The sequence below is a fragment of the Diabrotica virgifera genome, chromosome 2, assembly GCF_917563875.1.
Source record: "Diabrotica virgifera virgifera chromosome 2, PGI_DIABVI_V3a".
NCBI classification, from domain to species: domain Eukaryota; kingdom Metazoa; phylum Arthropoda; class Insecta; order Coleoptera; family Chrysomelidae; genus Diabrotica; species Diabrotica virgifera.
The window spans coordinates 20174107-20193273 of NC_065444.1; the positions used below are offsets into that span (position 1 = coordinate 20174107).

Genomic DNA, 19167 nt, shown 5'->3' on the forward strand with positions numbered 1-19167 from the left:
GGTACGTAGATATTCTTTAAACATCGCTTGATGAAATCCCGAAGAGTTTTTTGCAATACAATATTCAAAACTCCTTTGTTTTTTAATTGCTAATCAAGCGTGCGCGACACTATTTTCCACCGTTGCATGTGTATGCAGTATGGTGCAAATGAAAGGAATAAATTCGTTATTTCGTAAACCGACGACTTTAAGGAAAAATCCCGAAATAGGTCGATTTTTATTTTTAAGTTATGATATTGTGACATATATGGTATACTAGTGATGTCATCCATCTGGGCGTGATGACGTAATCGATTATTTTTTTTAATAAGAATTGGGGTCGTGTGCTAGCTCATTTGAAAGGTTCTTCAATTCTCTATTCAGTATTATAAAAACTTACATAATTATTTATACAGGATGTCCAATAATTTAATTTTTTTGTCAATTTGCCAAATGATTTAATTTTATAAAAATTTTTTGGACACCCTGTATAAATAATTATGTACATGTTTATATTACTGAATAGAGAATTGAAGAACCTTACAAATGAGCCGGCACACGACCCATATTCTCATTTAAAAAAATCATCGATTAAGTCATCACGCCTAGAAGGATGACGTCACTGGTATACTATATATGCCACAATATCATAACTTAAAAATGAAAACCGACTTGCTTCAGGATTTTTCCTTAAAGTCACCGGTTTACGAAATAAAGAATTTATTCCTTTCATTTGCACCATATTGTATACACCTGCAACGGTGGAAAATAGTGTCGCGCACGCTAGATTGGCAATTAAAAAACAAAGGGGTTTTTGATACTGTATTGCAAAAAACTCTTCGGTATTTCATCAATCAATGTTTAGACAATATCTACCTACCTTGGCAACGTTTAAATTTTTAGTTTTTCACATAGTTTTTGAGGGTTAAAATGGCCGATTTCGCAATTTTTCAATTTTTAATCGCTTATATGTCAAAAACTATCAACTTTAGAGAAAAGTCACTAAAGACCTTTTCTGTATGGAATGATCGAAAAAACCTAAAAAAAATTGTTCCATGCAAAAAAAAATAATTTTATAAAAAAAACAAAAAAAAAAGACGTTTAAAAAATTTTTGACCAACTTTTGGTCTTGGCAACATGCAAATTTGTTAAAAGGGGTCCTTTTTGAGTAAGATTGTGCAAAAAATCCGAATTAGAATATTTTTCCTAGCGGATGCGCAGTGGCTTTCTGGACTAATAAGAGAACGTTTTGTCACAATAATATATTTACAAATACAAGTGGCACATGTTTATAATAATCAAAATAGAAGTAGCAATATAAAGGGTGTCCAGAAACTCTACCGACAAACGAAGACAGGAGATTCTTCAGATAATTTTAAGACCATTTAGCTCAATTCGCCTAGTCCGAAAATGCTTCCTAAAGAAGCTAGAGCTCTTTAAAGATGGTTTCTTGTAATTAGTTTTTCTTAAATACCTTCAGAACGCTTCAATTTAGAAAAACGAAAATCATGATCTTATATACAAAATTATGAGGCGAAACAACAGTGTTCTTTTATATAAAAATACAAAAGCAACAGAAAACACAAAATTTCTTTGATAAAAGAATAAAATTTTCTTCTTAACAGCAAATAATCGATGTGGTATGATAAAAGATGAGACTTCAGATTCAGCATCTATTTCTATCATTAGCTCATCCTAGTCGTCTACAATCTGAAGTTCAATGTACTGATGAGTTGTGGGATTTTGTTTTTCACGAGTGACCAGCTCAGTCATAGATTGGTCTACGTCTAACAATTTTAAATTGTGAGCAATAAAAGTTACCTTACGAGCCTGTTCAGCAGTGAGCCGGTTTCTTTTAGAGGAGTGGATAAAAAAAACCATAAGTACTGAAACTTCTTTCAGTCGCTGCACTGGATGAAGACATCAACTACTATTGTAGTTAATTTTGTTCCGAAACATGTACCTTTTCACCATATGATTAAGTCTAGTTTTTCAATTGAGTTTACAACGTATGGTTTTCCAAAAAATCCCTCCTTAGACTGATAAAGTGCCAAATCTGCCATTATTTCAGCCGACTCATCACCATATTTTAAAGTTGCTAAATTATCTACAAACTCAGTTTCCTCAACTTGTTCTTCTCTGCTTACCTAGATGAACACCATTCTAAATATTTGCACGTTAATATTGCACCAAAACAATAAATATTGACACTGTAAACACCCTTGCTAATGGTTCATGGGATTGGCAAAAACAATATACCTACATATTTTTTAAATTATAATAATTTGACCCGTATCTAGTTTTTATTTTTGTTTCGGTTTTTGAAAATATAGAAAATTTTTGCCGAGAATATTCTCGTTCTCTAGAATATTCTCTTGAAAATTCCACACCTGTAATTTTGAACCAATCAAAATACGTTATTTTGACAGATCACCATGGCAACGGAGGTATTTTATCGGAAATTTTTTGCTCGTGGGGTAACCAACAGCGAATTATAGTGGAAATTTTTTGACGTTTACAATAACAGAACATTTTTGACAGACTGGTTTTTATTTGTTTACATAATTTAGTTTTGATTCATTTTCTATCACTTGTAGTTACTCAAAACTTATGTAAAATTGAAGAATATACTATTTTCTATCTTGAAATGGTATTCCCATGCAACTACAATGAGTAGAAATTACGAATTTGAAAGCCTAAATAATTGCTGACAAAGCTATGGCGCGCTATTAATCTGTTCATGCAGCTTTGGATTTTCAAATGCAAATTTGGTGTGGAATTTTCTTACCGAATACCACGCGAAGTCAAATTAATATCCGGAAATTTTTTTTGATCATGAATATTTTTAGAAAATTTCCCTCGTCTGCGACTCGGGAAATTTTAAAAATATTCATGATCTCAAAAAAATTTCCGGAAATAATTTGACCTCTAGTGGTATTACTAGTCAGAATATTCTCTTCTAACATCACTAGTTATGCCACATTTACTCATAACTTTAGGCACTTTATTTATGAACGTGGTACACAACCCATTTTTTATGTCGTTGTAAAACCCATTATAATGCTTTTATAAAATTAGTTTTGTTATATATTTTAATCAGGCATACATCGATTTTACTTTCAATAACAGGAAAACGTAATTAAATTACAGGAATATTTCGAGAATGTATTATAAAATAAAATAATGTATTTATCGATCCCTCAGCGATATATTCAACTGCATATAGACGGAGAGGCAGCGCTGAAAAATCTCTGTGAATTTACTAAAGCTAGATTTTTCACAGTTGATTACTATGAGTGTGTAGAGAAACATACTGCGGTCGGTCAAGCGTAACGTAGAACAGGGGTTACTGAGAGGGTATCAAAGTTGCTTCCCTACGAAGGTAATTAAATCCATTTACTAAGGCTGAAAATCAGTACACACATTCTAAATTAAATATAAATACAAGTTACTATAGTCGGTCAGCTGTATGACGGGACAGAGCCGGTCGGTCGGCCCCAATAGTCGATTGAGGAAATGAAGCATTTTGGCTCACAATTTTTTCGTCCAGCATGGATTTACTTGAAATTTTCACAGACGGTAGGGAATAGTCTAAGGATCATTTTCTATATCATGCCGCTATAATACGCTAAAACCTTGGGGGTGGTTGCCACCACATCTCGGGGGTGGGAATTTTTTATTACATTTAACCTGGTAATTTGATGGAAAAAGTGATTCTAAGAAAAAAATGTTTTTACATTTTCTTCGTAAAACTAATATTTTTCGAATTATTCGCGCTTGAAAATAACAGTTTTTCGACGAAAAAATCGACTTTTTTAAAGGGTTTTTGCGAATACCTCGAAAAATATGCATTTAATAAAAAAAAAACTGTAGATATCAAAATTGTATCTTTTAGTAATGCAAACCAAATTCTTTTCCAAAAATATCTTTAAGACCAATACAAACCGAGATACGGCATGTTAAAGGTTAGCTGTTTTCGTCAAATGCATAATTTGGAATATTCAAAGCCAAATAATGGGAAGAATTTACAAAATTGGTCTTCACCTTTCTGTAGTTCCTTATAATATTTATATTATCAATACACTCAAGGAGTTTGACCTATTTAAAATGCCTAATTTTGGAAAAATTAGAGTTTAAAGAAAAATTGATTTTTTGCAATTTGGTATTTTTCACCTTTTACTTCAAAATATTTCCGAAAATATTGAAGATACGAAAAAAATTATAAGCTGCTAAATTGTAGATTTTTTAATGACTAAAATTACCCTTTGCATAGATTTTCATTACAGTAAATATTTAGCCAGATATAGCTGTTTAAAACCTCTATTTACCAGCAGACACCCCCTTATTCGAGCCCTTTAAACCCGCCCCAATTAAAAACTAAGGGATCTTACGGAATTTAATTTAAACAGTCTTATAGCTCCTTAAAAATCCTACAAAATCATTTTTGAAGAAACTTTTTGTCGCCAAAAATATATAGAATATTTTTCGACGTATTCTCAAAAACCCTCTAAAAAAGTCGATTTTTTCGTCGAAAAACTGTTATTTTCAAGCGCGAATAACTCGAAAAATATTAGTTTTACGAAGAAAATGTAAAATTATTTTTTTCTTAGAATCACATTTTCCATCGAATTACATGGTTAAAATGTAATAAAAAATTCCCACCCCGGGATGGGGTGGCAACCACCCCAAAGGTTTAGGCGTATGATAGCGGCATGATATAGAAAATTATCTTTGGACTATTCCCTGCCTTCTGTAAAAATTTCAAGTAAATTCATGCTGGACGAAAAAATTACGAGCCAAAATGCTTCATTTCCTCAATCGACTATTGGGGCCGACCGACCGGCTCTGTCCCGTCATACAGCTGACCGACTATGATAACTTTTATTTATATTTAATTTAGAATGTGTGTACTGATTTTCAGCCTTAGTAAATGGAAATAATTACCTTAGTAGGAAAGCAACTTTGATACCCTCTCAGTAACCCCTGTTCTCCGTTTCGCTTGACCGACCGCAGTATGTTTCTCTACACACTCACAGTAATCAACTGTGAAAAATCTAGCTTTAGTAAATTCAAAGAGATTTTTCAGCGCTGCCTCTTGGTCTAATAGCGGATCGAATGATATCCGGGTTGTGGTTATTTCTAAGGCCTTATGAAATTTTCGTTCAAAAAAGACAATACAAGATCAAACAAAAAATCTTGACCTAGATTATACCAACCTGTTATGGAGGTCCCTCCTACCAATCCAGCGGGCTTGTCGAGCTTGTATTTGAGGAATTCAGCGGGGTTGATGTCAAGTTGTCTTTGACCTCGCGGAAGTGTGCCACTAGGAGTCGGCACTGGACTCGGGGCGCCAGTTCTTACGGAATCCAGGTCGAGGAGCTGCCTCATTCGCCGCATGGATGGAGATCTCGAACTACTTAGAGCTGGAATATTTTTTTAGATTAATTTATCTTTTATGCGAAAGTTTATAAAGATATTTAAAGAATAATTTCTGAACGGAAATCAGCTAAACACCAATACCCTACATTATACATACTCTGGGCTAATTAGCAAAATTCATGGAAAAGTTATTTACCAGCAATTTTATTGCTGGAATCGAATTATAAGATCCTATATATTAATAATATAGGTATGCAAAGTCCGCAGATAGTGTGCTACTTTTTTTATAAACAAAATGGCGCCGACAAATCGTATTTTTTTCAATTATTGCTCTATAACTCCGAAGATTTTAACTTTACAACAAAAACACTCAAATAAAAATTCACCGCAGTTAAATTCTGCATAGAGATATGTTTTTCACGATTTGCTCCGACGAAAATTTTCCTCGAAAAATGCGGGTTTTCCTAACAAAAACTATAATTTTCAAATAAAGTTTTAGGTAAGTAATTATTAATCAATAATTAAATAACTTAGTGACATCAAAGCTTTCTTGGTATAGATTGTAATTCCAGAAGCCGGTGAAAATTAAACGAATATTTTAGCAAAAATTCAATTGTTAATTAACAATTTACGATCGCAATAATAACCAAAATAATCATGATACATTGATCAAACTTATAAAGATTATAAAGATGAGATGCTTATTTAACATTTTATCGACAAAATATAAATTTTTCTTTTTTTGCATAATCTTTAAATTTTGAAAAAAAAATAGTTATAATACGCTGGTCTAATTAGTAAAGTACAAAGAAAGGTTATTTACCAGCAATTTTATTAGAACGATGAAGTAAGTAAAGGGATAGAGCGAAGTACATAATACCATTGTATTGCACTCATTAGAGGGTGAAGTTTAAGCTTGAACTACAAAGTAGGGATATTGTCACGTAGCTGGTTAGTTTAGAATGCAATTTCATAAGCCTTGGGACTAAGTACACATGGCAGATTTTGCGTCTCATATAGTTTTATAGTGTATTAGTCAAAGTAAATGCTAATTATTATTTGATTAGTACAGTTAATATCTTGACAATTCAATTGTCTGATTTATCATTTGCTTTAAATTAGTTTTATTTTATTAATAAATAATATATTTTGTTTATTTGTTTATATGATAATTCCGACGAAAATGAAAAAAAACTTATATTGTTTATTTCGTATCCTTTGCTAAAAATTAGGGTTTAAAAATTGGTCTAAATCGATATCTATTTTGCAATATGATATAACTGCATCAAATGCTTCCAATCTTGTGTACAAATCTTCGTTGAAGGTTCATGATTCAATACCTTAAAAGACAGTGAAGACGTAAAATCTCAGCATTCTTACTCTTATACCAAGAGAGAACTTGTCTCTTGAGGAAGTATTTCATCTGGTTGAAGTTTTTACACGCTTTTGCAGCTACCGAAGCAAACCATGGCCGGTGACAGACGCTCTCGTCGGTCGTACTAATGTTTACGCAGACAGGGATTCTCCCACCGGCCATGGTTCACTCCGGGAGCTGTACCTATATCTTAGTTGTTGATCCATTCTTCATTTATTATGGTCCCGAGATAGTTGTAGTGTATGCAGGGCTGCTTTATCCATTAGGCAATATAGGCAGTTGCCTAGGGCGGCAAAATATGAGAGGGCGGCAAAACTACTGTACAAAAATATTTGTATATAAAAATTGAAATCGAATAACATTTAAGTACATCGTACATTTATCAATGGAATATAAGTGGGCATTCATTTCTAGACAAAAAATTGCATTATTTTAACACTATTCATTCAAAAAGGATAGAAGTTGTAAATTTAGGGATTATTGGGCCGTCAGCAAGCATTTTTGTAGCTTATGAAAAATCAAAGAGATTCGTTCCTTCATAAGTCTTCTAGTGATAACATAAAAAGAGATATGGTAGGTGAAAAGACATTTTTTTGTGCATGAACAAATCGGTGTGTTCAACTTAATAACAGAGAAATGGTCGATTTTAAGGGTATAATGCTATCAATATCTTTTGTAAGTACTGCCTGAAAAGACCTTTAAAACGACCGCAATGTTAAATTTCGATTAAATTCAAACTAAGCGAGATATGGTGCAACAAAAAAGGATGACTAATTAATTTTAAGATAAAATACGAAGTATGCACATCTTAACCCCCCATCCACCAGATTTAAATGCATCGTTTTTCTTCTATAATGCCTTTTACTATAGTGTTATTTCTATGTTCAACAAGTTGGACGGGTTTAAAATGTGTCGTTTTTGAAAAAATAAGATCAAATTATAGAGAGCATTTTTAAATTTTTTTAAAAATCTTCCTTTTTCTCCATGTAACTCGAAAATGATAATGAAATACAGTAATAAAAGTAAAATAAAATTGTTATCTAAAAGAAAACCCACATTTTTGTAAGGTATTTTTTTACGTATCTCTGATCACTTTCGAATTACATGGAGAAAGGGAAGATTTTTAAGGAAATTTAAAAATGTGCTCTATAATTTGATCTTATTATTTTCAAAAACCATTCATTTTAAACCCGTCCAACTTTTTGAATATAAAAATAATACTATAGTAGAAGGTATTGTAGAAGGAAAACGATGCATTTAAATTCTGGTGGATGAGGGGTTAAATATACTTTTTTTTCTATATTTATGTATACTATTTCTTATTTTATACTCATTTTTCCTTAAAATACATTAGTCATAACTTTCTTTGCACCATATCTCTCTTAGTTTGAATGTAACCGACATTTAACAGTTCTCGTTTTAAAGGTCTTTTCAAGCGCTACAAAAGGTATTCGTAGCATTATACCCCTAAAATCGACCATTTCTCTGTTATTTTAAGTTGAATACACCGATTTGAGCATGCACAAAAAAAATCTTTTTTCACCTACCATCTCTTTTTTTATTAAAACTAGAACATTTATGAAAAAATGAATCTCTCACAATGATAATAATTTTTCATAAACTACAAAAATGTTTTATATAGTTTTTTTCAAAAAAAAAAAAAAAAAAATGAATAACCATAGTTTTTTTCGTTAGATGCACAATTTTTATGGTATTCCCAAAAAACAGTCTCCGAAAAGTGTCATTTTTCAATGAAAATGGCAAATTTTTAACCCCGAATAACTCAAAAAGTATTGAGTTTCAAAAAAATTTATAAAACAGTTGTTGCTTAGAATTAGGTTCCCTGGTCACTTCCGGTGTTAATTTGATAAAAAAATTCCACCCCCGAGAACGGGTGGGAACCACCCCTAAGTTAAAAAGCGCCATAGGATATAGGGTAGACTTTGTTTTGTTTCTTGAGCTATTCCCTACTTACAGTGAAAATATCAAGTAAATTGATACAATAGGATGGAATTTGGAGCCAAATACCCTCACTGACTGCACTAATAGATACCTACATCATTCATACATGAATGCATTTTAAAGGGTCATTTGGATAACACAATAAAATCACCAATCACCAATCACCAATAGTTGACATATCTAAATATAAAGAAGAGTGGATTTTAAGATATTTTCCCCAATTTTGATATTGCTTTGCGCATTTATTTGTGCCTCCCAGTTGCCAACTAACGTGTCCGCTGAAAGGTCATTTTCGAATGTCCGTCATGAATATAATTTCCGATCAAGTATGACGCAAGAAATTCTTAACAGTTTGTCGATTTTGTCCATAGAAAGTGACGTAACAAAGGCGATAAATTATGACGACATTATAGATGATTATTTTTCCAAAGAAAAAATCAAGAAAGAAATCTGATGTGATCGAACTGGAATGACAATTTTTATGTATTCTTATTTAAATAAAAAATCTACTTGCAATTTTTTTTCGCAAAAATGGTACATGCTTGAAAGGCGGCTACTAGAGAATTGCCTAGGGCGTCAATTAACCTAAACGCGGCCCTGAGTGTATGGGCCATTCCATGAATATACACCTGTTTTGGATTACGTCGACAACGAATATTTTACTGTGCAACATAAGAAGTACGAAAGTAAATGGCGCTAATAATTATTCCAATAAACAACAATGTAATTTGCAATTTACTTTCGTTCTTCTTATTTCGCACAGTAAAATATTCGTTGTCGAAGTAATCCAAAACAGGCGTATGTTCGTGGAATAGGGTATATCACTATTTTTACTGCGATTAGGTTGAGATATATTTAACTTTCTGATATCTTTGTATTATGAATTGTCATGAGCTTTGTCTTGTTTACGTTTATATTGAGTCCATATTGTCCTCACATATATCCTCTCAAGATAAGAAAAAATAGCAAATACAAAAAGATCCATGTAAAGACAAATTCTGAACAATAAACTATCAGACAAGAAAAGAAACGAATGGATCCGTAAGAAAACGTAAGTGAAAAATATCTTAATCCAAGTAACAAAGATTAAATGCAACTTCACCGGACACACCCTCAAGTAGAAGGATGAAAGGTGGACTAAGACAATTATACATTATAGAGCATGGAACCACAAACGAAAAAAGAATGTGTGTGTACTTTGTACGCACGTAAGAAGTTATACTTCTATTATTATGATTTCAACGAAATTAATATACTTAACAGGTTATTTGTATTTTATTTAAATATTAAACTAACTTTCTTTACCTACCACTTTTAAAAAATTTTTATTAAAACTATACCAACAATATAAAAAAATATGAATCGTCCGGGATTTGAACCCGGGACCTCTTGATCTCCGGTCACACGCTCTACCACTGAGCTATATCACTTCTGCTTTGACAGGTTACAAGATTTTTCATATACTGACCAAGTGAAGTATACAAAAATACTTTAAATATACTTACTATTATTATAAAATATCTTATTCCTTAGGAAGACAAACCCAAAGACACAAAAATTATAATAAATAATACATTCACTAATATATCCTTTTATATGATATAATATGACTTATTTGCGCTGACAGCGCTGATACATACATCTTAAAAGATTAGCAACGAAATACATACTGTCTGTGTGCGCATGCGCCCAAAAAGGGGAAGGCCAGAGAAATGTGATTGTCAGATGACCTGAAGAAACACGCAGGGTCAAAATGGATGCAAATTGCCCAAGATAAAGAGGCATGGAAGAAGGAAGAGAAGGCCTATATTCAAGAATGGATGTTTAGGGCTGATTAGATAGATTGTTCACTGTAACAAGTGATTTTGTTTATAAGTTTAAGAGGACTTGTATATCCTCTAGGTTGTCCACAAATGCTATGGTGCCATCTGCATATCTGATGTTGCTTATCCGTTTGGTAGAAGGCCTTTTAATTTCTTGCAAAGATTCGCAAAATATTCTTTTAAAGTAGATATTGAAAATCAGAGGAAATAAAATAGCCTTGCCTCACTCCACCCATCATTTTCATGTATTTAGTTTATTCACCTACTGAGATTTGCGGTTTGATTCCAGTAAATGTTTTCTTTAGTATATATATCATCTTGGTATGCTATACTCGATATATAAATTAATATTAAGCTGAAATTACATTTTTTTCTTCAATTAAATTACGTACAGACATTTTAAATTATTGGATAAGTAATAAATATCAGCGTAAACAAAAGTCACATGAATGACATAAACAAGAATACAACCACACCAAACCCGTAATGTTAGCTGAACACGCCGTGACATCAATTTCTATAATAATTTTCCATTTTCTGGTAATAATAGCTCAATTACCAAAGTTGCGTGCGAGCATAGAATTTTCGGGGGTTGCTTTGCACATAAATAACAGCTGTGTTACTCTTAGAGGTGGAAATGCTACTCATTGTTACTAATTGTAATGGACAGATTTCTGGGTTTCGGAGTCTTCGAAAACAAAGGTCAACTAAGTTGGATTCAGTATAATTGTCACATTATCACTCTCCTTACCTTTATCCCTATACGTAGTCGGTTTTGTTAAATACGAGGGCTATCCAGAAATTTAGATACGTATTGATCTGTAGCCGCTAGGAGCGGGGCTAGTGCGGCAATCTAAAGACGGGTTGACACGAGCCAAGTGTACTTGGACGCTGCGCGCGCAACACTTGGAAGCTACTTTGAACACGTTCCAAGTGTTCTTCATTCAAGTCCACCCCAGTCTATTTGGACGTTGCGCGCGCATCGCTTGGAAGATACTTTTATCGTGTCACCTACTCGTCCAAGTATATTTCGATCAACAGGTTCTATCCAAGTTGACTAGGACGGTGGCCAACTTTCTTCCAAGTAGTGTCAAAGTGTAAAGTTACAATGGCGTGGCAGTCGGAAAATATAAAACGGGATATAAGAACAAATAGAAAATGGGCTCAAAGGGAGAGCGTTAGATTTATGGAGCTGTAAGAAGCTGAGGAAGCATTATGGAATATAAAAATAAGGTTGCTAGAAGTTCGGCCATAAAAGGAATAAAAATGCACATGAATATTCCCGGTTTCACAGAAAACGATGTATTAAAAGAAATTAATGCCGTAAGAACTACGTATCAACAGGAAGCCGCAAAAATAAAAGCATCAACTACAATAGATGCATCAACTGAAGACATTTATGTGCCCAATGTTTTGATACCGCAGATCGATTTTTATATGCTGTAATAATATTTTTTCATATTATCAGTGTGTTAAAACCCATTTACGGCAAAAGTGCGTAAACGCCACCAAATTGTTATTTTTGTTGGCACGAGGATAATCTTTTTAATGTTTTCTTTTTGTTGAAGTGACATCTCAATAGATTCAGTTCGTTGTATATGGTATCATATTTCTGTTAACAAATGTATTACTTATATTTACATAAATATTTTTGGCTGGGATGCTGAAATAGGCTATATGGAGATGGTGGTCCAACTCTGAATCAAATAAAAACAAAAATTGCCTTTATCTTTATCATCTTTACTCAGATTTGAGTGTATATAAACTGTCTTTCGGTCCTTTTTCCTAGACGAAGAGAAGGTAAATGCGTGGGCAAAGTGTCCTCTATTTGCTTTCTCCTAATTTCGTCGTCTCTTGTGCTTATATATTGTAAAAGCCGGAGATACAGGATGCAGTCAGAAAGCAGTTTATTAACGAAAAGTCTTAGATTTAAAATATTGTTTATTATATTTTTATTTCAATTATTCTGATTGTTTAAAAAGTAGTAAACTTTGTATCTAGGGCTTTTCGTTGTTTTCCTCGCATTGCGAGAGAAGTCGCTGGATTGCGTCTCAAAAGGTGTAATCATTGCATCGCGATGGTTTCCCTTAAATAGGCAGGATTGTTGATATTTCTTTCAGAGTTGTGACTACATAGCTCCACTAAGGATGCATGGGATGCTGAAATAGGCTTACGGAGATGGTGGTCCAACTCTGAATCAAATAAAAATAAAAACTGCCTTTATCTTTTTCATCTTTACTCAGATTTGAGTGTATAGAAACTGTCTTTAGGCCCTTTTTCCTAGACGAAGGGAAGGTAAATGCGTGACCAAAGTGTCCTCTATTTGCTTTCTTCTAATTTCGTCGTCTCTTGTGCTTATATATTGTAAAAGCCGGAGATACAGGATGCAGTCAGAAAGCAGTTTATTAACGAAAAGTCTTATTAAAATATTGTTTATTATATTTTTATTTCAATTATTCTAATTGTTTAAAAAGTAGTAAACTCTGTATCTAGGGCTTTTCGTTGTTTTCCTCGCATTGCGAGAGATGTCGCTGGATTGCGTCTCAAAAGGTGTAATCATTGCATCGCGATGGTTTTCCCTAAATAGGCAGGATTGTTGATATTTCTTTCAGAGTTGTGACCACATAACTTCACTGAGGATGCATGGGATGCTGAAATAGTCTGTATGGAGATGGTGGTCCAAATCTGAATCAAATAAAAACAAAAACTGCCTTTATCTTTTTATAAATATTTTGATTATTTCTATATTAATAACCGGTACTTTATACTCGTTATTTTTTTTACCTACTTAAAAGGTAGAGTACCTAATCTATTTAAAGCAAACAAATTTCTCTTTTTATTACATACAGTTGTAATACAGTAATAAATCCATATTGTGTAGTGCTTTTTTATACGAAAATCATAGTTATTCTGGTGTATCATAATCTTTCTGGTTATTATTTCGATCAAAATTTTTTAATTAACATTTTAATTATTGCTAAACTATTGGTTAGATTATCGCCGGCCTCCTCATTTATAATCTACTATAAAAAATATTTCATGTCACCAATTTATTTAATTATTGATAAATAATTACTTTCTTAAAATTTTACATATTACTAAATATGCAATCTTAAGATTCGATTTTAGCAATTAAATAGCTGGTAAATAACTTCTCCCAAAATGACATTTTTTCGATAATTTGCCCAGGGGCCTGATTCTAATTCATTTCGACAGTCGCAATTTCATTTCGACACCGCCATGACAGCCGCAGAGTATAGCGATTCTTATTCATTTCGATATTAGTTACAACTGGGGATATTAACCTTATCATGTTGACACTGCTCAGAATTTGGGTTGGCGCTCCGGTTTATTGGAATTTGTTGATAGTCTGGGAAAATTATCGAAAAATTGCCATTTTTGGGAAAAATTATTTACCAGCTATTTTATTGCTAAAATCGAATCTTAAGATTGCATATATTAGTAATATGGGGTATGACAAGTCCGCAGAAAGTGTGTTATTTTATTTATAAACAAATTAGCACTCCTAAATCTTCCTTTTTTTTTTCAATTAGTGCTCTGTAACTCCTACGATTTTTCCTTTAAGCCAAAAACACTCAAATAAAAATTCACCGTAATTTAGTTCTGCACAAAGTTATTTTTTTTTCCGATTTCCTTCAACAAAAATTTTACTCAGAAAATCCGAGTTTTCCCAAAAAATCTGCAATTTTCAATTAAAATTTTAGGGAAGTACCTAATTATTCATCAATAATTAAATAATTGATGACATGAAAGGTTTATTATAGTAGATTATACAGAGGGGCTAAATTATGGAATAAATTCATTTCTTTAAAACGGACGATTTTGGAGCAAAATCCCGAAAGAGGTCGATTTTTATTTTTAAATTACAATTTTTTGGCATATATTTCATACTAGTGACGTCATCCGTCTGAGCGTGATGACGTAATCGATAATTTTGTTAATGGGAATAGGGGTCGTGTGGTAGGTCATTTGAAAGGGCGTTCAATTCTCTATTCAGTAATATAAACATTAATACCATTAGGTATTTATACAGGGTTGCCAAAAAATAATTTTTGAATTAAATTAATTGGCGCAAAAAGAAGAATGTATGTAATTTATTTAACTCAAAATACATTGTACTGCTGTCAGAAAATAGAAAAAAAGGTTTATTTCACAAATAAACATTTCTTTTCGCTTAAATTAAATCACAAACAGCCTCCCTCCTACCTATTGGCAGTTTGAACATTTAATTTAAGCTAAAAGCAATGTTTATTTGCAAAATAAACATTTTTTTCTATTTTCTGACAGCAATTGAATGTATTTTGAGTTAAATAAATTTGCGTCAATTAATTTAATTCAAAAATTTTTTTGGCCTCCCTGTATAAATAATGATATTAATGTTTATAATACTGAATAGAGAATTGAACGCCTTTTTAAATGAGCTACAACACGAACCCCTATTCCTATTACGATTACGTCATCACGCTCGGATGTATGACGCCACTAGTTTGAAATATATGCCAAAAAAATTTAATTTAAAAATAAAAATCGACCTGTTTCGGGATTATTCTCTAAAATCGTCCATTTTAGAGAAAATGAATTTATTCCATAATTTAGCCCCTCTCTGTATATCAGGAAACCGGCAACAATCTAACCAATAGTTTAGCAATAATTCAAATGTTAATTAAAAAATTTCGGTCGAAGTAATAACCAGAAAGCTTATGATGCACCAGAATAACTATGATTTTCGTATAAAAAAGCACTATACCTATTCAACGTACCTTACAGGATTGAAATTGGACCATTTGAGCGGTCTCAGGAATGTTATAAAGAAACAATTTTTTGGCTTATAAACAAATAGAACCCCTCAGAAAATATTAGATTAAATTAAATTAAGTTAACGCTGTTGAAAAGGGCACGGCTTCTGTGCCCTTTTCGAAGAAAAAAAAATTGATTTGCGAGGAGTGATTCCAGGTATAACCGGTCAAATTTGACCGGCATTTGCGACAGAGTTATAAACAACAGGATTTTAATCTTTGAACCATTAAAAACCTTTTAATTCCGGTTCCTTTGTACATACAAATTTTCATATCTTCAAGACACTCGTAACAAAAAAGATTTATGTCACTGTCACCAAATTATTTAATTATTGATAAATAATTACTTCCCTCAAATTTTAGTTGAAAATTAAAGATTTTGTTTGGAAAACCCGAATTTTCCGAAGAAAATTTCCGTCGAAGGAAATTGGAATAAATTATCAATGTGCAGAATTAAATTACTGTCAATTTTTATGCGAGTGTTTTGGTTTAAAGTTAAAATTTTCGGAGTTATAGAGCAGTAATTAAAAAAAAAGTTTTCGGAGCGCTAATTTGTTTATAAACAAAATAGTACACTTTCTGTGGACTTTGCACAGCTATATTACTAATATAGGAAATTTTAAGATTTGATTTCAGCATGTCCAGCAATAAAATAGCTGGTAATTAATTTTCCTTATTTTTTACTAATTTTCCAAGATTATTACCTTACATCTTTCATTGAGTTGATGATCCATGTTGTGGACATTCTCAATTATTATATTTCTAATTTAATACTATTCTATCTAATTCCTCAAAACAAGCAAATTTCAATTAAACCCATCCATATTAATACCTTTTGCTTTAGTTTTCCTTGCAAGAAATAAACAAAACACATCTAAACTAAACCTAACCTCGCTTTTTGGCCATTCATTCATCTCCGTGTCAAATAATTTCGACATCGAAATTATAATAGCGACCACTTTTTTAAAGTCGTTATTAATTTCGATAGGTCGCAATTTGATGACATCATTTCGTTAGTTCAACGAAAATCGACAAGGCTCGCACAGTCGCATTTCGACGTCGACATAATATTGAAAGCGACTTGTTTAGTGTCGAAATTTGATTTAGAATCAGGACCCCAGACTATCATCAAACGTTGAGGTGGTTGCATAGCCAATAAATCCAATAAACAGGAGGACCAACCCAAATTCTGAGCAGTGTCAAAATGATAACGTTAATATCCCCAGTTGGAACTAATAACGAAATGAATAAGAATCGCTACAAAATGCGACTGTCATGGTGGACTCGAAATTAAATTGCAACATCGAAATGAATTAGAATCAGCCCCCTGATTGAAGTGTCAGGCGGCGGAATTTTATGAGAATGAGTATTTCGAAGCTAGCCCATCGATATGGTAAGTGCCTGAATTTGTTAGAAGATTATGCAGAAAAATACTAGATACGTGAGTGTCTCTTTATAAATATATAATAAAATCTTTTTCTTGTATTTGTTTTTTTTTCTATTCTAAAACGTAACGTACTTTCTGGATAGCCTGGGTATATTCACAAAATACAAAACATTAATAAAATAAATTTTGCGGCAAATAATGCAAATTCTAAAAACATTTTAAACGTTGACCAAAATGAAACAATCTTGACGAATAATGCTCCTATTTACATAAATCTAAAGCTAAAGTAATATATGCATTCTGATAGGTTCATTTGGTTAGTTCCAAAATACCAACTTTGAAATACCGTCACACCCCAAAATTCCTCTGAGATTGATTAAAACCGAACTACGCTCTCATTGTTAGCAAATTTGCGGGAAACACTAGTTTCCACCCTACCAGCACTGATGTTTGTTAGACATTCAAAAGAGATTTGTAAACTTTGACATTTGATATTCTATATCCGAAATTAATTTCTGCGTTGAATTGAGTCTACCGTTTCTCTATACAAGCGAATAATTATAAAGTCATAGTGCCCACGGTATGGAATAGACATAGTAAGGTAAGATTGATGGAGAAATAATATTTTTAGTTTGTTGTTTATTTTATTTTATCCCGAAGTAACAATATAAAGACACCCTTAAGCAATTAAGAGGTAATATCTTAATAAAGATTAATTTTACAAAGATATAAACAGGTTTTCCTGCCTTTTCCTGTATTTCCTACATTTTCCTGCTATTATCCTCCTATTTTCCTGTCCTATTCGCAGAAAAAGGCAGGATACAGCAGAAAAGATAAGTTTCACGTAGTTATAAAATGAATTTTGTGTCTTCCCGCACTCAAGAAAGTAATCTATTTTATTGCAGTAGTATTAAAAATTTGATGGTTCTTCTTCTTCTTCTTCTTCTTCTTCTTCTTCCTCTTCTTCTTCTTCTTCTTCTTCTTTTTGTATACACATGACTGTCTGTTCTTTCAATGTACCTCTAGTAAGTTGTCGTTCCATCGTTTTCTTGGTCTTCTGACTTATCATATTCCTATTAGGGAACGTTCTCTCGATGTCCTTATTATTCTATTTGTTATCATTCGGCTTGTGTGGTCATTCTATTCTGTTCTTCTGTTTCTTACCCAGTCATTAATGTTGTCCACCTTGCGTCTCCTTCGTATATCTGTATTTCTAGCTCTGTCCCTAGAGTCTTACCATCGATTTTTTGGGTTTTCATCTCCGCTGTTTCGAGCAATATTTTCGAGTTCCAGATTTGATAATATAATTAAAAATGGTATGTATCCAATCGTATGGCGTCTCTTTGGATAATTCATCGACGCTCAGCTTAAAACAGTTTTACTTAAAACAGTGATTAAAAGAGACTTATGAGAACTTGAAAACGATTGAGTCGAAATTCAGAAGGTATAGTTTTTTGGTCGGAAATCAGAAGACTACAAGTGGATCAAGAGTTTGCTAGACCATGAAATATCTCCAGACATAAGGATGGTACGCATTTAACGAGGCTGTCAAGAAATTTCTGGGCAAGAATACACTGGGGTGCAAAATTAACCGGACACCTTATTAATGAAATTTGGTGAGTTTTAAGAGGTAGTTATTGTACATTTTTTTCACATACAAGTAAGAATTTAAATTCACCATTGGCGAGCATACGGGTAATATGAGCCGTCATAAATTCTTACTTGTATGTTAAAAAATGTACAATAACTACATCTTAAAACCCAGCAAATTGCATTTGCATATCTCAACCAGTTTTAAAGCAATAAATAAATCGTCAGTTTGTAAGAAAAATTTCAACACCCCCTATCTCGGAAACGAAGCATTTGCGGACATACCGTTTATAAAGCAAACTGTCAATATTTTTTCATGCAGAATGACCCATTAAAGTTTGCCATACTTATTTAAATACACGGCTATTTATTGATGAAAAACATGGCTAGTTGTTAAAGTACCTAACTTTGTTATTATCGAACATAAGCAAATGAATAAAAAAAATGTTGAGAAAACATGAGGCTATAGTTGGATTTTAATTTCAGTATTTTATAAATGCTAGAATATTCCACAGGATGATGCGAACTTTGAAAAAAACACAGTTTGATTGGTACACCCGGTATACAATGAAAATTTAACTGTATAGCAACAATACTATCACAGCGATATTTTCAAAGAATAAGGCTATAATATATTAAAAAAATCACTTAAATCGGACAACAGGTTCAGGAATTCTGAGACATCAAATATGACCCATTTTTAAGGTGTCCGGTTAATTTTGCACCCTAGTGTATATGGGCAAAAGATTACAAAAATATAGTCAAAAGAATCCTAAAATCTTTTTAAGACTTGGGATATTTCTTGAGCCTATAAGTATATTTTCTACACTTCTAACTATTTTTCTGGGAATTTGG

General features: G+C 32.4%; 1 protein-coding gene across 1 annotated transcript in view; it reads right to left on the reverse strand.

Moving 5' to 3' along the window:
* LOC126880626 (rho GTPase-activating protein 100F) overlaps positions 1-19167 on the reverse strand; it is a 262842-nt gene that overhangs the window by 39780 nt on the left and 203895 nt on the right. Inside the window, exon 13 of the mRNA XM_050644637.1 lies at positions 5196-5402. Coding sequence (XP_050500594.1) covers positions 5196-5402 — 207 coding nt within the window. The remainder of the gene's footprint in view (positions 1-5195; positions 5403-19167) is intronic.